At 38.8% G+C, this 17,301-nt stretch overlaps 1 protein-coding gene across 26 annotated transcripts in view; it reads left to right on the top strand.

Annotated features, from left to right (window-relative positions):
• The first annotated feature begins 524 nt into the window (after nt 1–524).
• The window catches only part of scrib (scribble planar cell polarity protein), an 82,030-nt gene continuing 65,253 nt past the window's right edge, over nt 525–17,301 (top strand). For 5 of the 26 annotated variants that reach the window (XM_081601950.1, XM_081601953.1, XM_017301859.2 and 2 more), the window contains exon 1: nt 528–1,663. In XM_081601950.1, the coding sequence (XP_081458076.1) occupies nt 1,505–1,663 (159 nt within the window). In that variant the 5' untranslated portion in view covers nt 528–1,504. Of the gene's footprint in view, nt 1,664–17,301 lie in introns of all 26 variants that reach the window. The other 21 variants (XM_081601946.1, XM_008396597.2, XM_008396610.2 and 18 more) reach the window with 12 other exon arrangements.

Here is a 17,301-nt window from a genome sequence, read left to right as displayed (position 1 = left end):
GTTTTATTGTGGTGTGACTGAAACAATCTTAGACTTTTTATAAAGGTGGGATGGACCAGTTGAAAAAACTTAACCAAATTCAATTAAAATTGTTGTCATACATGATTTGCCTCATCCTGTATTTCTGTTTTTATTTTTTGATGAAGTGGGAGTGAGTGAAGTTAAGGCTAAGCTGGAAGGGGATTAGACATTTTAAGATTAATTTGGAATAAATATGAACTTAATTTACAGAGTCCTTGCAGATTTGCTTCACACTTTAAATTATTTATAAATGTGTTTTATTATGAATAGTTTAGATAATTGTTAGCACTATCGGGAAAAATTGACATATTTTCTTTTATTTCACATTTGGGAATTTAAACATTAGAATTTTTTTTTTTAAATCATACGTTTTGCATGCTTTTGACTTATATTTTGTTTTACTTTTGGGAAATGTATTCTGAAAATATATCAATGTGTATCATTAGCCTATAAAAAGAACATGTTACTCTGAACAGATTAGATACTTTTGTGATCCAGTTTATTCAGAGGTACCTGTAAATTGAAATACCCGATAAGGCCGCCAGGTGGCGGTGTAAAGCAACCTTGTGGCCTCTGCTAAGGAGAAGCTAAGCGGCGGTGCTCCAGCCCGAGCCTAGCCCAGCCCCCCCGCACACCAGACCGGCCTGCCTCAGCTCAACAGGGGAGGCAAGCGCGGCTGTTGCTGAAGCTCCTGCTCTCTGCTTGGATTCTACCAACCCTGGGGTCGGACGAACACCGTCTGGTCACTTTTTGTGACTTATTCTGGGATGTTGCTGCCACACACAGTCGTCCCGTGTTTTTTGTAGTTTTTATTAAAGCGCAGTCGGTTAACGGCAGCACCGCCACAAAGACGTCCAGCCTCCTCCTCCTAGCCGACGCTGGCTAACTGTGTCTAGCTTCCTGAGGACGAACGCATCATTACGAGTTAATCTCCGCTGACTCGTTTGGCGTAAGCCGCTTGGTCATAGCTGTTTATCTATAACTCGGTGACTAAAGTGGATGCTTTCAGTCGCCCACCCACGACTGCGGCGGACAGGGCAGCGTTTCGCGACGCGGGGTGTTCGGAAGATTGATTTTCAGTTAGCCTCGGCGGAGGAGCTTCGGGGGATGTTGGCGGCGGCGGCAGCAAAACAAGCTAACGTCGGTTGCTCCGTGTGAAGGAGGGGAGTGTAAGAAAGTGAGGCAACACTTCAAGCTCATCCGTAAGGAGCTTCATTTCCTTCATGTTGGGTTAAATTCCGGATTGGATGTCGCTGGGAGGATCCCGACAATTTTCAAACAGAACCTGACACGGAATATACATCAGAAACAGATCGAAAGGATTATTTTTGTGCTTCTTCAGGTGGATTTCGGCCTCCTACTCTGGATCATTGGAGAAACAAATTAGGTGTTTTGACACTGACTTAACCTCCCTCTCCCGCTGCACTCTCTAATGCGGAGATCTTAGTAGCACCGGCATCCAAATCCCCTTAGGCGGCCGGACATGCTGAAGTGTATCCCCCTGTGGCGCTGCAATCGCCACGTCGAGTCGGTGGACAAGCGCCACTGCAACCTGCAGACTGTCCCCGATGAGATCTTTCGCTACAGCCGCAGTCTGGAGGAACTTCTCCTCGATGCCAACCAACTCAAAGAGCTACCAAAGGTATGCTTGGTGTCTTTGCGCGTTCATTCATTTACCACCGCTTCAGTTTCTCACAGTTGTTCACCTGTTTAAAAGCAGAGGTCACTCTGCAGGTGAGGCAATCGGTGACACACCCCAGCAAATCACATGACATTTTCCTTACTTTGATCAGGTTTCTTCTGTTTTGTTTGGTAAACTTTGACCATTTTGCCCTCCACATATGCACGGTTTTTTTTTCTCAAATTAGCATTCATACCCCTTGAACCTTGTCACAACTGTCAACTGCTATGTGTTTTGACTGGAGTTTGTGTTATAAAAAAGCACAAAGTGACACATAAAGTACAATGACTTTAATGCTTCAACACACCTCATTCAAGTAATTAGATCATTGGCAGGACTCTATAGAGCTTAACTACATTCTGATGAGATGATTCACCCATATTGGACCAGAGGAGCCCTTTGATGGTGTTGTGGTTTAGATAAAAGCATAATTGTGTGCTAGGAGACCTAGTCAAAGACCAAACCTAAATTGTAATGCTTTCTGCTGAGCTGCAGCTTGTACTTGCTGCTGTAAAATATAAATGTTAAGCTAAAAAAAAAAAAAAACACTTTCTAGATGCACAAAAATAGTTTAGACAAAAGTTTGGCAGAGTTTTTATAGTGCCATATAATTTAAAATTCCTATGAAAATTGCTGGAATTTGTAGGTTCTTATCGTATCATTTATTTTTCTTCAAACTTACCAAGAGCTATTCGGGTGTGTGTGGACCTGCATGTTGCAGATTCCTGACATTTCAGTCTTTTACACCTAATGGTCAGAAACCATGTCACCAGTGCAAATGGTGTTGCTTGGGTTGCCTTCAGTGGAAATCTGAAGAAATATTTGTCTGTTGGAAATATTTTTTTTGGTCCAAGACAATCTAAAAAACAAAATAGTCTTTAAAAACACCAAGATCATGGCTAAAAATAATAAATAAAAAAAAACAGTAAAGCTTTCTAAAAACCAAAAATCTGAGATGACACTGAAAAAAATCTGTTGTTTTCATTTGAATTCAAAAATACTTTATTTATCCCAAATTGATGGTAAGTGTTAACTCAATTTCCAAGTATCTTCATGTAGTTGTTGTGGATGGTGATGCTGTGGACACGAAAGAGCTCCAGTAGCAGTCAGTCTGGCAACAAATCTGAAAAGCCCCCTGACTTAAGACTGATGTATGACTGTTATGACATGCTAACGGCTAAATATCCAGGCGGTAGAGATGATATAATTTCACAGTGACATTTTCTGAATGACACCATCAGTTGTTGACAAGCACTGCTAATCCACCTCATTTGCTTTTGCCGCTCCTCTTCAAATCTGGCTGTATGGTTAGAAAGAGACGTTGGAGTCGGGAATATGATTGATAGCAGAAATAGTTCGAACTATTTTCTCCTTTTCAACTTCTCTGGGATTTGAAGTTGTAGTTCAGGTGTTACTTGAGCTTTTGAGAGGTTCTGCTCCAAGTTTTAAAAACAATATCTTGTTGCCACGGTTATGTATTATAACAACAATCTGAAAGTAAGAGCAAAAAATGCTTCCAGCCTCACAGAGGGAATAATTGTCCAAACATGCAACACCTCAACCAGAAAATGATGAACGGAAATCAACAAAAAGTACAAATCAGAAGTTGAGTAAGAGCTACTGCAATATGCAGCCACATCCATAACAAACACCTGTGAGTTTGGTGGCATGTCGAAGCCCTTGTATTTTCTGAGGTGGGATGTGTTATGAAAAGCTGATAACTCAAACTTCTCGCTTGAAAAAAGGAGCATCCTTCTCCCCGAGGATGTTGAATATAATCGTTTTTGATGTTTCTGACAAACCAAAGCAGCTGGTACGAATCTAACGGTGGATTGGGTTCTGTGTTTTAGGCATGTGTGGAATGACGTGCAAAGCTTTCGCCACACACATCTATACAATTTGAAACATGTCAAAAGTTCTCTGTGCTCCATGCCAGTTTATTTTAAGAGAAGACCTGCTGCTATGTCTGCATTCCCACAGCGCTACAGACTTTGGGAATGAAACAATTGTTTTTATTTAGTTCAGAGCATTGTTCACCTCCAGGACAATGCGCTGTCTGTGTTTGGGATCCGGCATGGAGGCTGAATGGACAGACTGGCCGGTTGCAGACCCTGCCACTCTCACATTTCATGGCTTTAACTTTGTGCTGAAAGGGACAAGTGGCACATTTGCTAATGAATATTGTTAACACTTTAAGGTCAGCTGAGTGTAAAACAAGTTTTGGCAAAGGACGCCCTTCTTTGAGTCCTTCACAAAGGAGCTTTTTTTTCTTCTTCTTGTGGTAGACATTTATGACTGTTCATTCTTCTGTTCTGCAGATGTTTGGTCTCTGAAGCAAAATGAGCAAAAATTACACCAACGCTTAATTTAGTCTAGCGTCAACTGTAATTGCTTTGGTTTTTCTTCTTTATTTAAGGACGTTTGTAGACGTACATTAACAAACCTCCTTCTACAACCAGACACATCTCATAAAACCTGGCCAAAGGAACACCTGAAACTTCCTGAACGTTGATCCCGTTCGTCTGTTTTCAGCTGTTGGCTGTGGAATTTGATTGAAGTACTTCCACATAACACTTGCTTCCATGGATTTTACTACCTGTACTGTTGTCAACACAGATGCAACACACAAGGTATTTAGATATTCCAGACTGAAATTAATTACTTTTTTTACAGAGTGAGCTAAATGATGTTAGGATTTGATAGCTATTGGCTTCCTCCTGCTCTTTTTCAAACTGAATTTGAAGGTTTATTTATATTTATGCCTCTCACAAAATATAGTCCCAGATATTATTGCAATAAATGACATTATTTTTAGACAATTTTTGTCGAATGTACTACTAGTAATGGTATATTAATGCAAGAACACCCTTTCAAAGATAAAAAAAAAGAAAACTTGGCATTGAAACTGGAAAACATAATATCCAAAATAAACATAATAACCAGAACAAAAATAATTCAAACTGATTGTGAAGTCTCTGTGACCATAATTTATTAATCATTCTCCTCAGATAGAGAAAACAAGCAAAAGATCTGGTTAGGACTTTTGTCCTATAAAAGTGTAAACTAACTACTTAATACTTGTGAAATGTTTTCAGATTTTTAAAAATGGAATGATGTTCTTCAACAATTGTTGTTCAAATGGAAGTGATGAAGCTTATTTTAATTGCTTTATTTAACCAATTGATTTATTGTTTATCTTGATGGGCTTTTTATTTTCACTTTTGTTTATTTTGCTTTTACTACAGCTGGAAAGAAGGATTTCATTCATACCAATCCTTCCTTAAAGTCTTGTCTTTTTACAGGTTCCATGTCTAAAGCCTTTATAGAAATACATGCTATAAAATTTGTTGTAAACTTAAATCAGTTTGGTAAAATTCTGCTAATTTGGACATGTAAAATGTATTGAGTCCCTGTTCAGTACTTGGTCTAAAACCTAGTCGGTCGTCCGTAGGCCTGTCACGATAACAACTTTAACTGGACGATAAATCTTTCCAGAAGTTATTGCGATAAGCGATAATATTGTTTTAAGTGGTATAGCAGTAATGGCAAGATAATAATACAAGAACACATTCTAAAGCTTTCCATTTTAATGATCATTTGAGTTTAACTGTAAGACTTTTTACATATCCAAAATAAATAAACAACAACAAATAAGATGAATTTTGAAGTCTTTCTAAAAATAAATTGTCCTTCAAAAAAGAGACCAAAGCACCAAACTGAAGACTTTTATCTTCCAGTTTTTGGTAGAAAGAGTGAGAAAAAAAAAATTATGCCAATGGAAATTGAGTTTGTTTTAATTTATCAATTGATTTATTGATCATTGTGACAGGCTTATTCATCCATAGAGTCTTTATTTCCGGACTCTGTGACGTTCTAGCACGGACAGTTAACCAGCCTCGTCTCTGTGGAGAGCTTTTTCTTTTCTTTCTTTTTTTTCCAAACAGTGGACGTAAATTCACAGTGACAGACTGTCTTCTATGGTTGCAGGAAATGTGTGGCGTGCAGACACAAAGCGTATGAATCCTCGGAGTTGGAGGGGCTGCAGCATTGGGGGTCAGGCCCATGCAGAGTTTAGGGCACGAGTGCTGACTGTACAACGAGTGGCATTACCGTCACAAGCTCACTACAAAGCGCCTGAGTGCCTCTGCATAGCTGTGTGGCCCTTTACTGTGTCACTGTGCATTCCAGTCAGCGGTGAGCCCAGAGCCCCGGATATTTTTGGATGCCAACCCGACGTCCCTGTTTTGTTCATCAGCTCATCTTACACATGAACAAACCAGCATTATGTGGCGCTTGTCGGCTGCGCCTCCGCGTCGAACATATGTCGCGGACAGCGAGTTAGCCGGCTCACATGCAAACCGTCTCTGCTCTGGGATGAATTCGGCAGTAGACTGACCAGCCAGGCAGGGACAGTTTCCATCAGAGGGGCAGGTTTGTTTCAACAAATGCTGCCGTTGCATTTAAAAGGAAGCAAACTGGTGACCATTTTACATGCGTACAGAAAAACGCAACAATGATGTAAGGTAGCTGTGTGGTTCTGTGGGTGGATTGTTCTAGATGGAGATGGCAAGGGTTTAACATGGTGACCAGATGGAGATTTAAACATCCTGATCGTTTCTTAGGTTTGCTCTGCCTCACCCCTGCTGCACTGCTTACTGACCTCAGATAATGCTGCTTAAATAATGCCTCCTTTTCTAAATATAAAACACTTGTAATCTCATTGAATGTTTTAACAACTATGTTGTGAAATGAGACTTTGATCAAGCTCCCGGATAGTTTGATAAATATTCTGTGATGCCTTTCAGTAATTTTCTTATTATTTTGTACCGCTAAAGTCAAAAGTTATAATTTAGAGCCTGGATTAGGGTCTCTAAATTAGGGGTGATATGTACTTGGTTTTACACAATATTTTGTGTTAATATTGTGATAACTCTAAAAGTGTTGATAAGAGCTATTGCTTCTCTTTTAGGTAACTGTTGCAGCATGACGCAGCAATCATGACCTCACAGCACAAATATGTGCTTGAAAAACAAACCCATTTGTAATGCGCTTCTTTAGGACACAAGTCAGATAAAGAAGTGTGATTTGTGTCATAAATATTGATACTTTGATTATAAAAACAGTGGAGAAAATGGTAAAACTAACAATCCTGACAATACAATTTATTTTTTAGTTCATTAATTGTACAATAAATCACAATTTGTATAAGAAATGCATCACATTAAATGATAAAAAAATCCGATAAATACTTATCTGTGTATATTAATATTAAAGAGCAGCAGTATAGTATGTATTTAGGACACCCACCTTGTATGTCATACCACAGATTATGCTAAATAAGAAGGGCAGGAAATAACTGGAGCGAACACGCTGTGTTTAATCAAAGTCAGATCTGGATGTTTGATAATTAATTTTCTTTTCCAGCTGGGGACTGACCCTTTTCTTTACCTGTACCACCTGCCCAAACTTTCCTGATAAATAAATCGGAAAAGAAACATTGACAGTATGTAAATGAAGTCAAAACTACTCGGTGTTTATTATTCCCAAAGGACATAATCATTTATTTATAGTTAAATCTTAAATTTCAGCAGTTGATTTAGTGCAAAATACACAATTTAGGGCATGGATTTATGCTCACATATATCCACAGAGGATTTCCAGAAATATCTTTGATGTTTTGGAAAGAAGAGCTGTTTAACTGCTGCCCGCCCTGCTTGTCTTGTGCTTTCATTAACCATTTTTGCTACTGAGCGCCCTCTAAGTTTTTGGATGCTTTTGCAATTTAGCTCTACCTCAGAGATCATGTTGAGCAGAAGGAAATTATCTTTTTAGCCACTCCAAAGTCCCATGACGAGTTACAAAGAGATCCTTTCAACAGTTTGATCCACCTCCCTCCTTCTGCCCCCACATCCAGTGTATCCAGTGTCTCAGCTCTTCATGTTTCCCCTGTACTCTAGTCTAACATGATTCAGGATTAGTTTTAAGTTTTAAGGTTTTTTTTGTTAGTTTCTACTGAACCCGATTGTTTTTGAAGGAACCTTGTGGACTGCAGGTGCAGTAGCCTGCAGCTAAATGCAGCTTCAGCTCCAACATGGCCTTTACTAGCTTATCTCCTGCTCCTACCTTTTGTTGATCAAGGAGCTGGGTGTGTCCACATGTGACTTTGCGGAACAGGTTTTAGGTGTGTTTACTCAGTATTATTACCACCAAAACGTCTGGGTACGATTAAGGTTGAATGAACATTGCAGGTTTTCTCGCGTATTTGCCAGAACCAGAGCAAAACGGGAGGTGCTGTAATGAAGAGGCTTGTACAGTTTTGACACATTTCCCAGCAGCACCTTTAGATAAGATGGATGTGTGCATGATAAATAGGAAGGATGACTGTGCAGCCTGGTTAATCCTCAGCTGTCGGTGCGTTCTGCTGTCAGATCTGTGACTAAAGGGCAGATTAGGGCTTCACCTGGCCGTGAAAACGACTCTGATTGCCACGGTTCTGACCCCTGTGTTAGTGCCAGCATGCTCAAGCGTACCGCTTCCTCTGGGATCTACTTTCTATGGGTCCTTTTTTTTCTCAACAAGATAAAAATCAAAGCGTTTTTTTTTTTTTCTTCTTCTTGATTTAGTCTCTTGTGTGGGGTCAAGAATGCATGCTGCACATGTCTTGCTATTGTTTACCCAAGCTTTGTCAAGTGTATTGAAATATGGCCAACAGCAGTCAGGGTACAGAGTGACTGTGGCTATAATTTATCATTAACTTAAAATAGTTCTTGGTAGAACCAAGGTGCTTCATGTTGAGCGCTCTCTCCAGTGACTAGCTGATCTAGGCTAATGCAGAAGACAAAGTGCACCTGTCACTACCCTCTCTGCAGTTAAAAACCACATATCTTATCTCTGTCCTCCTCCTTTTATCTTTTAGTAATACAATTTGAAACCAAAACTATTCTTGGTCAAGCTCCAGCAAAACACCTCTTTGTGTCACTGTTTTTTAAAAAATCCCTTCCTGTTGTTCCGATTGTGAGAAAACAAAAAAAAACCAACTTCTGTAATCAAGCAAAAGGAAGCAGATTGAGGACTGAAAGGTCCACGATCGAGCTGCAGCGAGAGAGATCTGTTTCTTTTAGATTCGAGAGCACATTCAGCAGGTTTCTTTGTCTGAACTGATGACCAGCTGGTCTCACATCCTGCCAGCCCCCTCCTCCCCTTAACAGGAGGGACAGACGGACTGATAGGAGGTGCGTATGTGGATAGGGGATTTTACAGCCCTGAAGGGATTTTGGAAGAAGATTTCCAATGCAAACCATTGGATTAAAAAAAGTGATCTGGATTCATTTATCCATAATGTTCTGTTGCATTCGTCCATCCATGAACACTGGAGCTTGACAACAAATGACATGTTGACAAATGCAGAATCAACTGGAGAGACTTAATGCCAATGTCTATAAGAAGACATGTTTAATAATATGGATTATTTCCCCAGAAAATAGGTAAATGTGTGATTACTGAACTGTGAAGAATAGGCAATGGTCACTGATGTTCTTTTTAAGTTATGTTGCATATTTTGGAGATTATACATTTTTCCCATTCTGCTTTTTGTAGAATAACACTAGGAGTAAATAACGTAGCTTTTTAGTTAGTTTTTGGTTGGCTGTCTGTTTGGGTAGAGTCAGTAGTTTACTGCTGAACAGAAAAGCCATTTATGTTTCCAGTTGTTGGCTTAAAACAGCGTTTCCTTATAATAAGAGTGATGGCTGGTGTACGTTTTGATCTTATAAAGAAAAAAAAAACCTTATTAGCGCTCTTTCTGCCATCTGACCATTAGTCTGCAGCAACAGATGGGGGAGGGACAATACTAGAGAAAACTTAAATTATTCCCACACTTTGTCTTCCATCTCATAAAAGGGATTTTAAAACATAAGAACCAGTTTTGAAACATTTTTAAACCTTAATATGACATACTGGCGTCTACCAGTAGCAGGAATGGTTATTTCTTGACTGTAATGAAGATGAATCATATTTTTTCTTTTGCTGACCTGTGTAAACTTATCACCTCCCTTCCTTGTGCACTCTGGCCTGAGACGAAACCCTCAAAGGTAAACACAGAGGCAAAGCTGTAGTGAATAATTGATGGCTGGCTTGGCGGTGGCAGCTGTTTGCAGTAAGGTTGAGTTTGTGGCCTCTGGATCACAGTGATAGGGTTAGAGATCTGTCTGCTAGAGTTTAGCACATGACAGAAAATACTGAACAAGATTCTTTCTTTTCTTTTTGCTGCAATATTTTATTTATTTTTTACTTTTTGATCGTCAGAAAATTTCAAGTGCAATCTCTGTGTAATAATTGATGGCGCTAACGACACGCTTTAGTGGGAATGTTGTTTCTGAGTAAAGAAAACTCAAACTTGACTATTTTTAGCCATTTAACAATGAAGTAAGATTAATCACAAAAGTTATACGAAGCAATCTGAATAAAATCTGCTGTTCATGTAAGACATGAGAAGACAAGAAAGTAAAACTATGCAAATAACAGTTCTGCTGTTTTTTATTTTCTCAAATGCTGTTAGTATCTTTTATATATATATATATATATATATATATATATATATATATATATATATATATATATACACATTTTTTTTTTTTTTTTTTTACAGAATCTCATAGAGCATTTCTAAAGAACTGTAATACAAACTTCAAGGATCTCTATCTACAGAGAACGGTATTTGCTCATTGGTTAGCGAGATAAATAATATCTTGTGAAGAATTTAGCTTCATTTTGCCCCAAAAAATTACCATAGTTTCTTTTTAACATTGATAAAGATGGAATGCTGGTGTTGGTAAATATTCTTGCTGCTGCTAATCTTGAAATGTGGAGCAGCTGAATTCAGCCACCATGTTTGTTTGGACGAAGCTGCTGTTCTGGACCTTTCGGTCCTTTGAGGATGATCCGTTTGGGGTGCTGGTGTCCCTGCACCTATTCCTATAGGTCATCCAGGATGGCTTACAAACCAACCACAAGCAAATGCTGCCCTTTATCTGCTGGACGCAGACAATCATTGGAGGCCGTTATCACTCCAAAACCTGATAGCCTTCACATCCTCAGGCTATGCAACAGCACCACTGATTTTTAGATGAGTCATATTCTGTCACCTGTAGCTCTCTTATCTCTGTCCAATTTGCGTTTTACAATTGAATCCAGCTGACGGATACGACCCATTTAACAGGTTGTAGTGAAACTTGTAGCTGATTCCCTCAGTTCCCTCTTGATTTGCTCAACAACGAACACTTCGGTGCTGTTCTGCTTTTTGTTAAGTTTGTTTTTGAGGGAATCTTTATGTCTGCGCTGCTCTCATTGGCAGATTTATGTCAGATCTTTTTTTTTTTTGTATTTGTGTGGGCAGTTCATGAACTCTGTCACCACCTCTTAGTGGGGGCGAGCCTGATTTGTTGACGTCTGTGCATTTCTTGTTGATTTTCCGTCTGAGAGCAGAAAGCAGGAATAATCAAGTAAAGGATGGAATGTCCTGCTATTTAGCTCAAAATCTTATTTTCTGGAGCATTTCAGGAACTCTTTAATCCCAAGATTATAAGGCTGCAACAAACAATTAAAAAAATTTATAATTTTATTGATTTACTCTACTGATTAGAAAGAAAACACGTTCTTCAAATTTTCATATAAACTCTTCAGCTTTTTTATACAATATTAGAAATGCATTAAAAGATGCAAATGGACAACATTTAATTCCAAGATTTCCCCCAGAATACTTGCTAAGCCTGGTGGTTGGGGCGCTCAGCAGTCATTCATCCAGCAGGCTGTCATGTTTTTGATTTAAACATTTTTTAAAGTTGACAGGAAATTTAAAAATATCACTTGATAATTATGTGTTACTAGAAGATTGGAGGATTAATTTCCAAAAACAAACTATAAATGCAAACATAAAAAAATAATAATAAGCAATTGTAAGCCTGGTGGGGGCACAAGTAAAACCTGGTGCCCCGCCAGGCTTATAATAGACTGGGGGTTTTACCCAAAACCAAGTTTTGGGTAAAACATTTTGACAAACTAAATGTAGACATATTTATTGTACAGTAATGTTTTTTCCTAACAAATGACCCTTTTCTTTAAATATGTAAACTCTAGTTAACGATTAATGAATTACTAACTTAGTTGAGGATTATTTCTCAATTATTTTCTCGATTATTTCTAATTAATCCGATTAATTGTTTCAGTACTACAAGCTTGATGACATACATTTGAGAAAAATTTGCTAATTTTGGTTGTACTGTCAAATTGATGTAAAACAACTTTTTCTGCAATCTTGTAAGATAAGGAACAAAATTATTTTATTTCTTATAAGTAATGTTATTACAGGATTCTAAAAGCTGTGATGAGGAGCAGTGAAATAAACCTGCAGCTGTGTTTAATGTTGTGACATTTGCATTTTTCTTGATCTGAGTCACTGTTTGTTTTATTCCGGGAAATTTCTCTCGCTCAACTAAACCAGATTTTTTACTCTTTACCCTCTTGTGTGACAGAAGAATAAAAAAATGCTTGTGTTCCATGGAAAATGAGGAAAAAGTTATTTTGACCGAAATTCAACCTTGCGACCATTTTGAAATCATTTTGTTTTTGAGAATGAACCGATCATCAAAGCTGTCATTGACTCGGTAATTATTTACAACTTATCTAAATTGTTCTGTTTTCAACTTCACCTCATTATTGATTAAGTTATTGATTGGGATGTTTACTATTTCCTGTTGACATTAACCAGGCCAACAAGTGTGAGAAATGTTCCTCATAATAACTTTGGAAAGATTTTTATTTATTTTTTTAGATGGAGTTGGTTGTTATTCCTTCAATGTTAACGTGTAAACAAGTTGAAGTGCATCTCTAACCTGCCTGATTTCTTTCTGTAAACTGTAAAAAGCTGTTTTAAGAACACTTATTTATTTCTTGAATAAGTGAAAAAGAGAGTTGCTGCTTCGCTGAAGATTTGCTGCAGTGAAATCGTCCAGGTTATTGGGACAGAGAGATTTTTATAAATAAAATGTGACCAAAAAGACTTGCTGCATTTTGCCTTTTATTCGTTTTTCACTTTTCCACACATTGGAAAGTCATGCACGACATCATGAGATGTTTTTCTCTACAGGAACAAAATAAAGATGCCATTTCAGAGGAAAAATTGTTCTGATTTGCTATTGTGTTAAATTGCTAAATTATTAAATACAGGAGCCTTAAGAAGAAGCTTTATGTGATACATCATTACGTCAGTGACGACGGTTTTCTGTTGGAAAACAGAAAATGTTTTAAATTTCTTGAGCACCTCATGTTAGCATAATGAGCATGTTTAGCATGCCTGCCACATTTGTCTTCCTTCTGTAATGACTTCCCCTCTGAGAAGTGTTGTCGGAAGAGAGTTTCCGATCCAGGTTTTCTTGTTACAATTCAGCACACAAAATGTAAACTATACCAATCAAACTTTGTAAAGATTTTTTCTGTTCTTTTGGAAGTATAATTTTTTTTTATTATGGTCATTTCCATGGAAATATTAAGAGTTTTGTGTGATTTGATTAGAGGGCTAATAGTTCTGACCGTAACTGTACATTTATCATAAATGCTTATATGAGATCAATATCTGATCACAATATAATCATTAAAATATCCACTGTTATTTGAGTTGCATTGATAACTGGCTAGCAAGTTCAGCTGTAGTTCTTTGTCATTTTTAAACAACCATATAAAACTACATGCTACTATGCTGCAGCCACAAACTACACGCGATCACGGTGCTAAACCCCAGAATTGTTGCTGATTTTTAATAACGCCGTTTGTTTCGGGCCACCTGTGTCTCTGTGTTGTGGTCATCCTTTTTGGACTCCAGTTTTCATAATGAGTCACGGTCCCGGTTGGTTAATGTGTTTTTGAACAAACACAATATGACACAGGCTGAATGTGCGGGATGTGGCACATGACTAGTTTTAGGCATTTAATAGAGAGGTGCTGATGGGTGAATATTTGTGTCTGTGACAGTGATGTCAACTGAAAGCCCAGCAGGAAGCTTTGGAGATAACAAAGACACACACACGCATGTTTGCCTCATGCTTATGCCAGCAACGATGAATAACAAATGTATTGAAAACAGTTTGGGCCATTCATTAATGCATCAGTACACTGGCAGTCAGCCCCTGGAGGGAGATGCATTTTTCGTCTCCAGTTTAGCCACCCTGGACGGCCTTTGTTTTTTATTTTCTTCCCTCCTTTATTGTGTTTTAGTTTCAGCATTTAACCCGTTTTGTGTTGTGTTGATGTAGTGACAACAGATCAGCCGTGTCTGATAACTGATTGAGCAAGTGTGGAGAGACGGGGCATTGTTTACTGTAAATGCTTGGCTAATTTAACTCCAGGAATGGCTTTATTCCACAATGCAGCTCTTTGTTTTTGATTTTTCTATGCTTTCCTTTGTTCCAAGCCAGATATCTAATGATATCTGGTCAGTTTGGGAATTTTGTCAGGCTTGATAAATGCTCCAAAATATTACAAAACATGTAAATATTTAATTTACATTCACAGATGTAATGTGAAGTGTGAAGCTGTTAGGAGTATTTTGGTGGTCATTGTGGAAGTGGCTCAACAGAACCGTGTTTCACTAGCAAACATTCCTAGGAAATGCAGGCATGTCTGGAATCCCCAGGATTTTGCCCTGCCCTCTGGAACTTGAACTCAACCCTCTCTCTCTGTCTCTCTCTCTCTGTCTCTGTCTCTCTCTGTCTCTCTCTCACACGCATATATTATGTCTTTCTAATTTGACAAGAATTTTGCATTGACATTCATTAATTTCCATAGCCCAACCCTGACCTTTACCCTAAGCCTAACCTTTTTCAGCACAGGCCTAACCAAAGTCTAACCTAAACTCAGTTCACACCGTAATTCCGAACCCTGTAACCGCACTACTACTTATGGGGCCCAGACTTTGGTTCCCATAAGGAACAGTGGGGACTCCTGTGTCTTTAAAAGGTGAGAAATACCAGAACATGTACACACACACACAACTCTGTTAGGAAAGCCCACCCAAAGGCAAATCCCGTTAGAACCTTGTCCTGATTCCCGCAACTTCCCTCAGCTGAATTCTCTGGTTAATTAAGCTTAATTTTGGTCTTTTTTGTGTTAACTAAGACTGTTCATTTGGATGGCTTTTAATTAAACTAGCCTGTGCTCCTCTGAGGCCTGAAACACAAATTGAAACGTTGGAACCAGATTGTCTTTAGCTCATTTTCAGATGGAGGTTATAGCTGGATAAAGACTGAGATTGTTTTCACACCAGGACTGATTTATTTTCTTGTTTTTCTTGCCAGATACAGCTCATTTATTGAAAAATGTTGACTGACAGCTAAAGAAACTATGCTGCTCTTCTTTGGCAATTTATTTAAACATACTTGGTTCTCTATCAAGCTTTTTATTAATCTTTCACCTAATTTTTCCTGACCTGTCATTTTGCACTTGAAGGGTTTTCTTGGTGCACTTTATGCATCTTATGGAGAAGCTCACATAAAACTAATTACCTCTAATTAAGACATTTTAAGGCCATGTTCAGACAGCAAGTCTTGATTCTCAATTCAGATTTTTTTAATGTTTTTTTTTTTTTTTTTTGCGTGGTCATTTATGCTACTGAATAATGTGGCCACAGTCGGACTTTTGTGAACTTCTGCGACCTGCATTCACAGAAGAACACAGAAGCTCACTGTTTACAGAAGTAATAATGGATGCATCAGTCTATGGATTAATTTTAAAGTTTATTCGGTAATGGGAGCTGACAGTATCGTCACAAAATCATAGCATGAAGGAAGCTAATGAAAAGAAAGAACAACTAATGGGAACGGCTTTTTGTGGGACAATGACTGCAGTTTCTGCAGAGAAGTCTGTTTGGATGTGTAGTCAGAACCAGGAGTGATGGGATTGTGATGTGATGCTTTTCAGTGACGCAGACCTCTCTAATAAGTAAAAAATTCTAATTATTCAGTCATTGTTTACATCCAGATTTACAGTGTCTGACTTCTTCCGGGGCAAAATTATGATGCATTTCCAACGTCAGATAAAATGCTACGTGACGATTCTGACTGCAGATGCTTTGAAAACGATGTATTCGATGTAGTGCCACGTATGGAAGTGGCGAAAAGATTGGAAGTTGGCCTTTTAGACTTCTCTGAAAAAGTTCCATTTGGATTGCATTTACCTGCTGTGTAAATGTCAGTACATTCTTTGGTTTATGTAAACTGAAAATGGTGTGAGCTTTTAGCTTTGATGACTTTGATGAGCATAGGTGGGGAAAAAAATACATATTCTGTATTTGACATGCCATTTTGGAGAAAAATGTCTGATCCAAAACTCCTAGAAGTTAAAGTGAATCCCACCAAGTGTGACAAAAGAGTTGTGATGCAGGATTTTTACTTTAATATCTGCTTGTAATAGTCTGTTGGAAGGAAACCTTCAATTTTGTTGTTCTCTTAATTATGCCAAAGTCGAGTACAGTCGCATATTGATGGATTATCTTGTTTTGTTTGGTTGAACTGTGTGTCTTTATGCTTTTCCAAACCTTCACGGCACACCTGCAGAGGTGAAACCTTTCTGCCTGCTTCATCAGGTTGTCACTACGTGTATTTTTAGCTCTGAAACAGGTTCCCTCTCCTTCAGTCTTGCAGGGGAACGTTGCAGGCAGGCTGTAGGGAATCGGCCCGTGCTTGCCCGTTTACTTAGAACTGGGGTTGTGGTCGATCCTCCTGCTGATCCTCTCTGGAGTCATGTGGGAGGGAGTCGCATCCACCTCTGTAATTATGCCGTCTCGGTGACATTTGAATTGGGCCTTGCTTGTAATCCCACGTAATAAAGTCGTTGTCTTTCACCTCTTATTGAAGATAGGTGTATCATCTAGGAAGCTAATTCTTTGGCCTATTATTGCAGTAAAAAGCAAATCATTAAGAAAGAAAAGAATTGTATCAAGGTTTTCTTTTAATCTCATCATCAATCTGGCGTCACCAGGGAGGTTTCTGTTGCCTCGGCTGCTGCGCTGAGCTAACTCCGGTCTCCAAGGCGATGAATCTCCCAGGGCCACCGGTTTGCCTGATGCGGGGGCACGTTCACGCTATGTTGTCAGGGAGAAGACGCCGTGGGCTGGGGCTTCCCCGCCACTGCGGACCTTCTGTAGCGCTGTGCCCGTAGAGACCACTGCTGTTGAAAAATCTGCTTGCTGCAGAGTAACCTTGGCCTCAACTCGAGCCAAAGCTGTCAAATGGAGACGAGGCGAGAGTGTAGCTCGTGTCAGAGCTGCGCTTTGTCCTTGGACTTTGAAAGAGCTACAGCAGCAAGACGCGGAAACTTTATAGCAACATAAAGTGGAGCAGTTATTTTTCCACTGGGGGCTGGATGGTAGGCTGGTGAACTACATAAAGGTGCCTTTCTCCTACATTTTGAACCACTTTTCTGGTTTTGCATAAGAACTTTCTGTGGTTTACTGCAGATTGAGAGAAACTGTTTTCAGACATATATTTTGCTTGGTTTTGTTTATGAGATGCACTGCGTGGACTTTTTTTTTTTTGTATCTATAAAACCAC

This window comes from Poecilia reticulata, chromosome 20 (assembly GCF_904066995.2).
Source record: "Poecilia reticulata chromosome 20, P_reticulata-male-v2, whole genome shotgun sequence".
NCBI classification, from domain to species: domain Eukaryota; kingdom Metazoa; phylum Chordata; class Actinopteri; order Cyprinodontiformes; family Poeciliidae; genus Poecilia; species Poecilia reticulata.
This window is presented reverse-complemented; position numbering and strand designations above follow the sequence as displayed.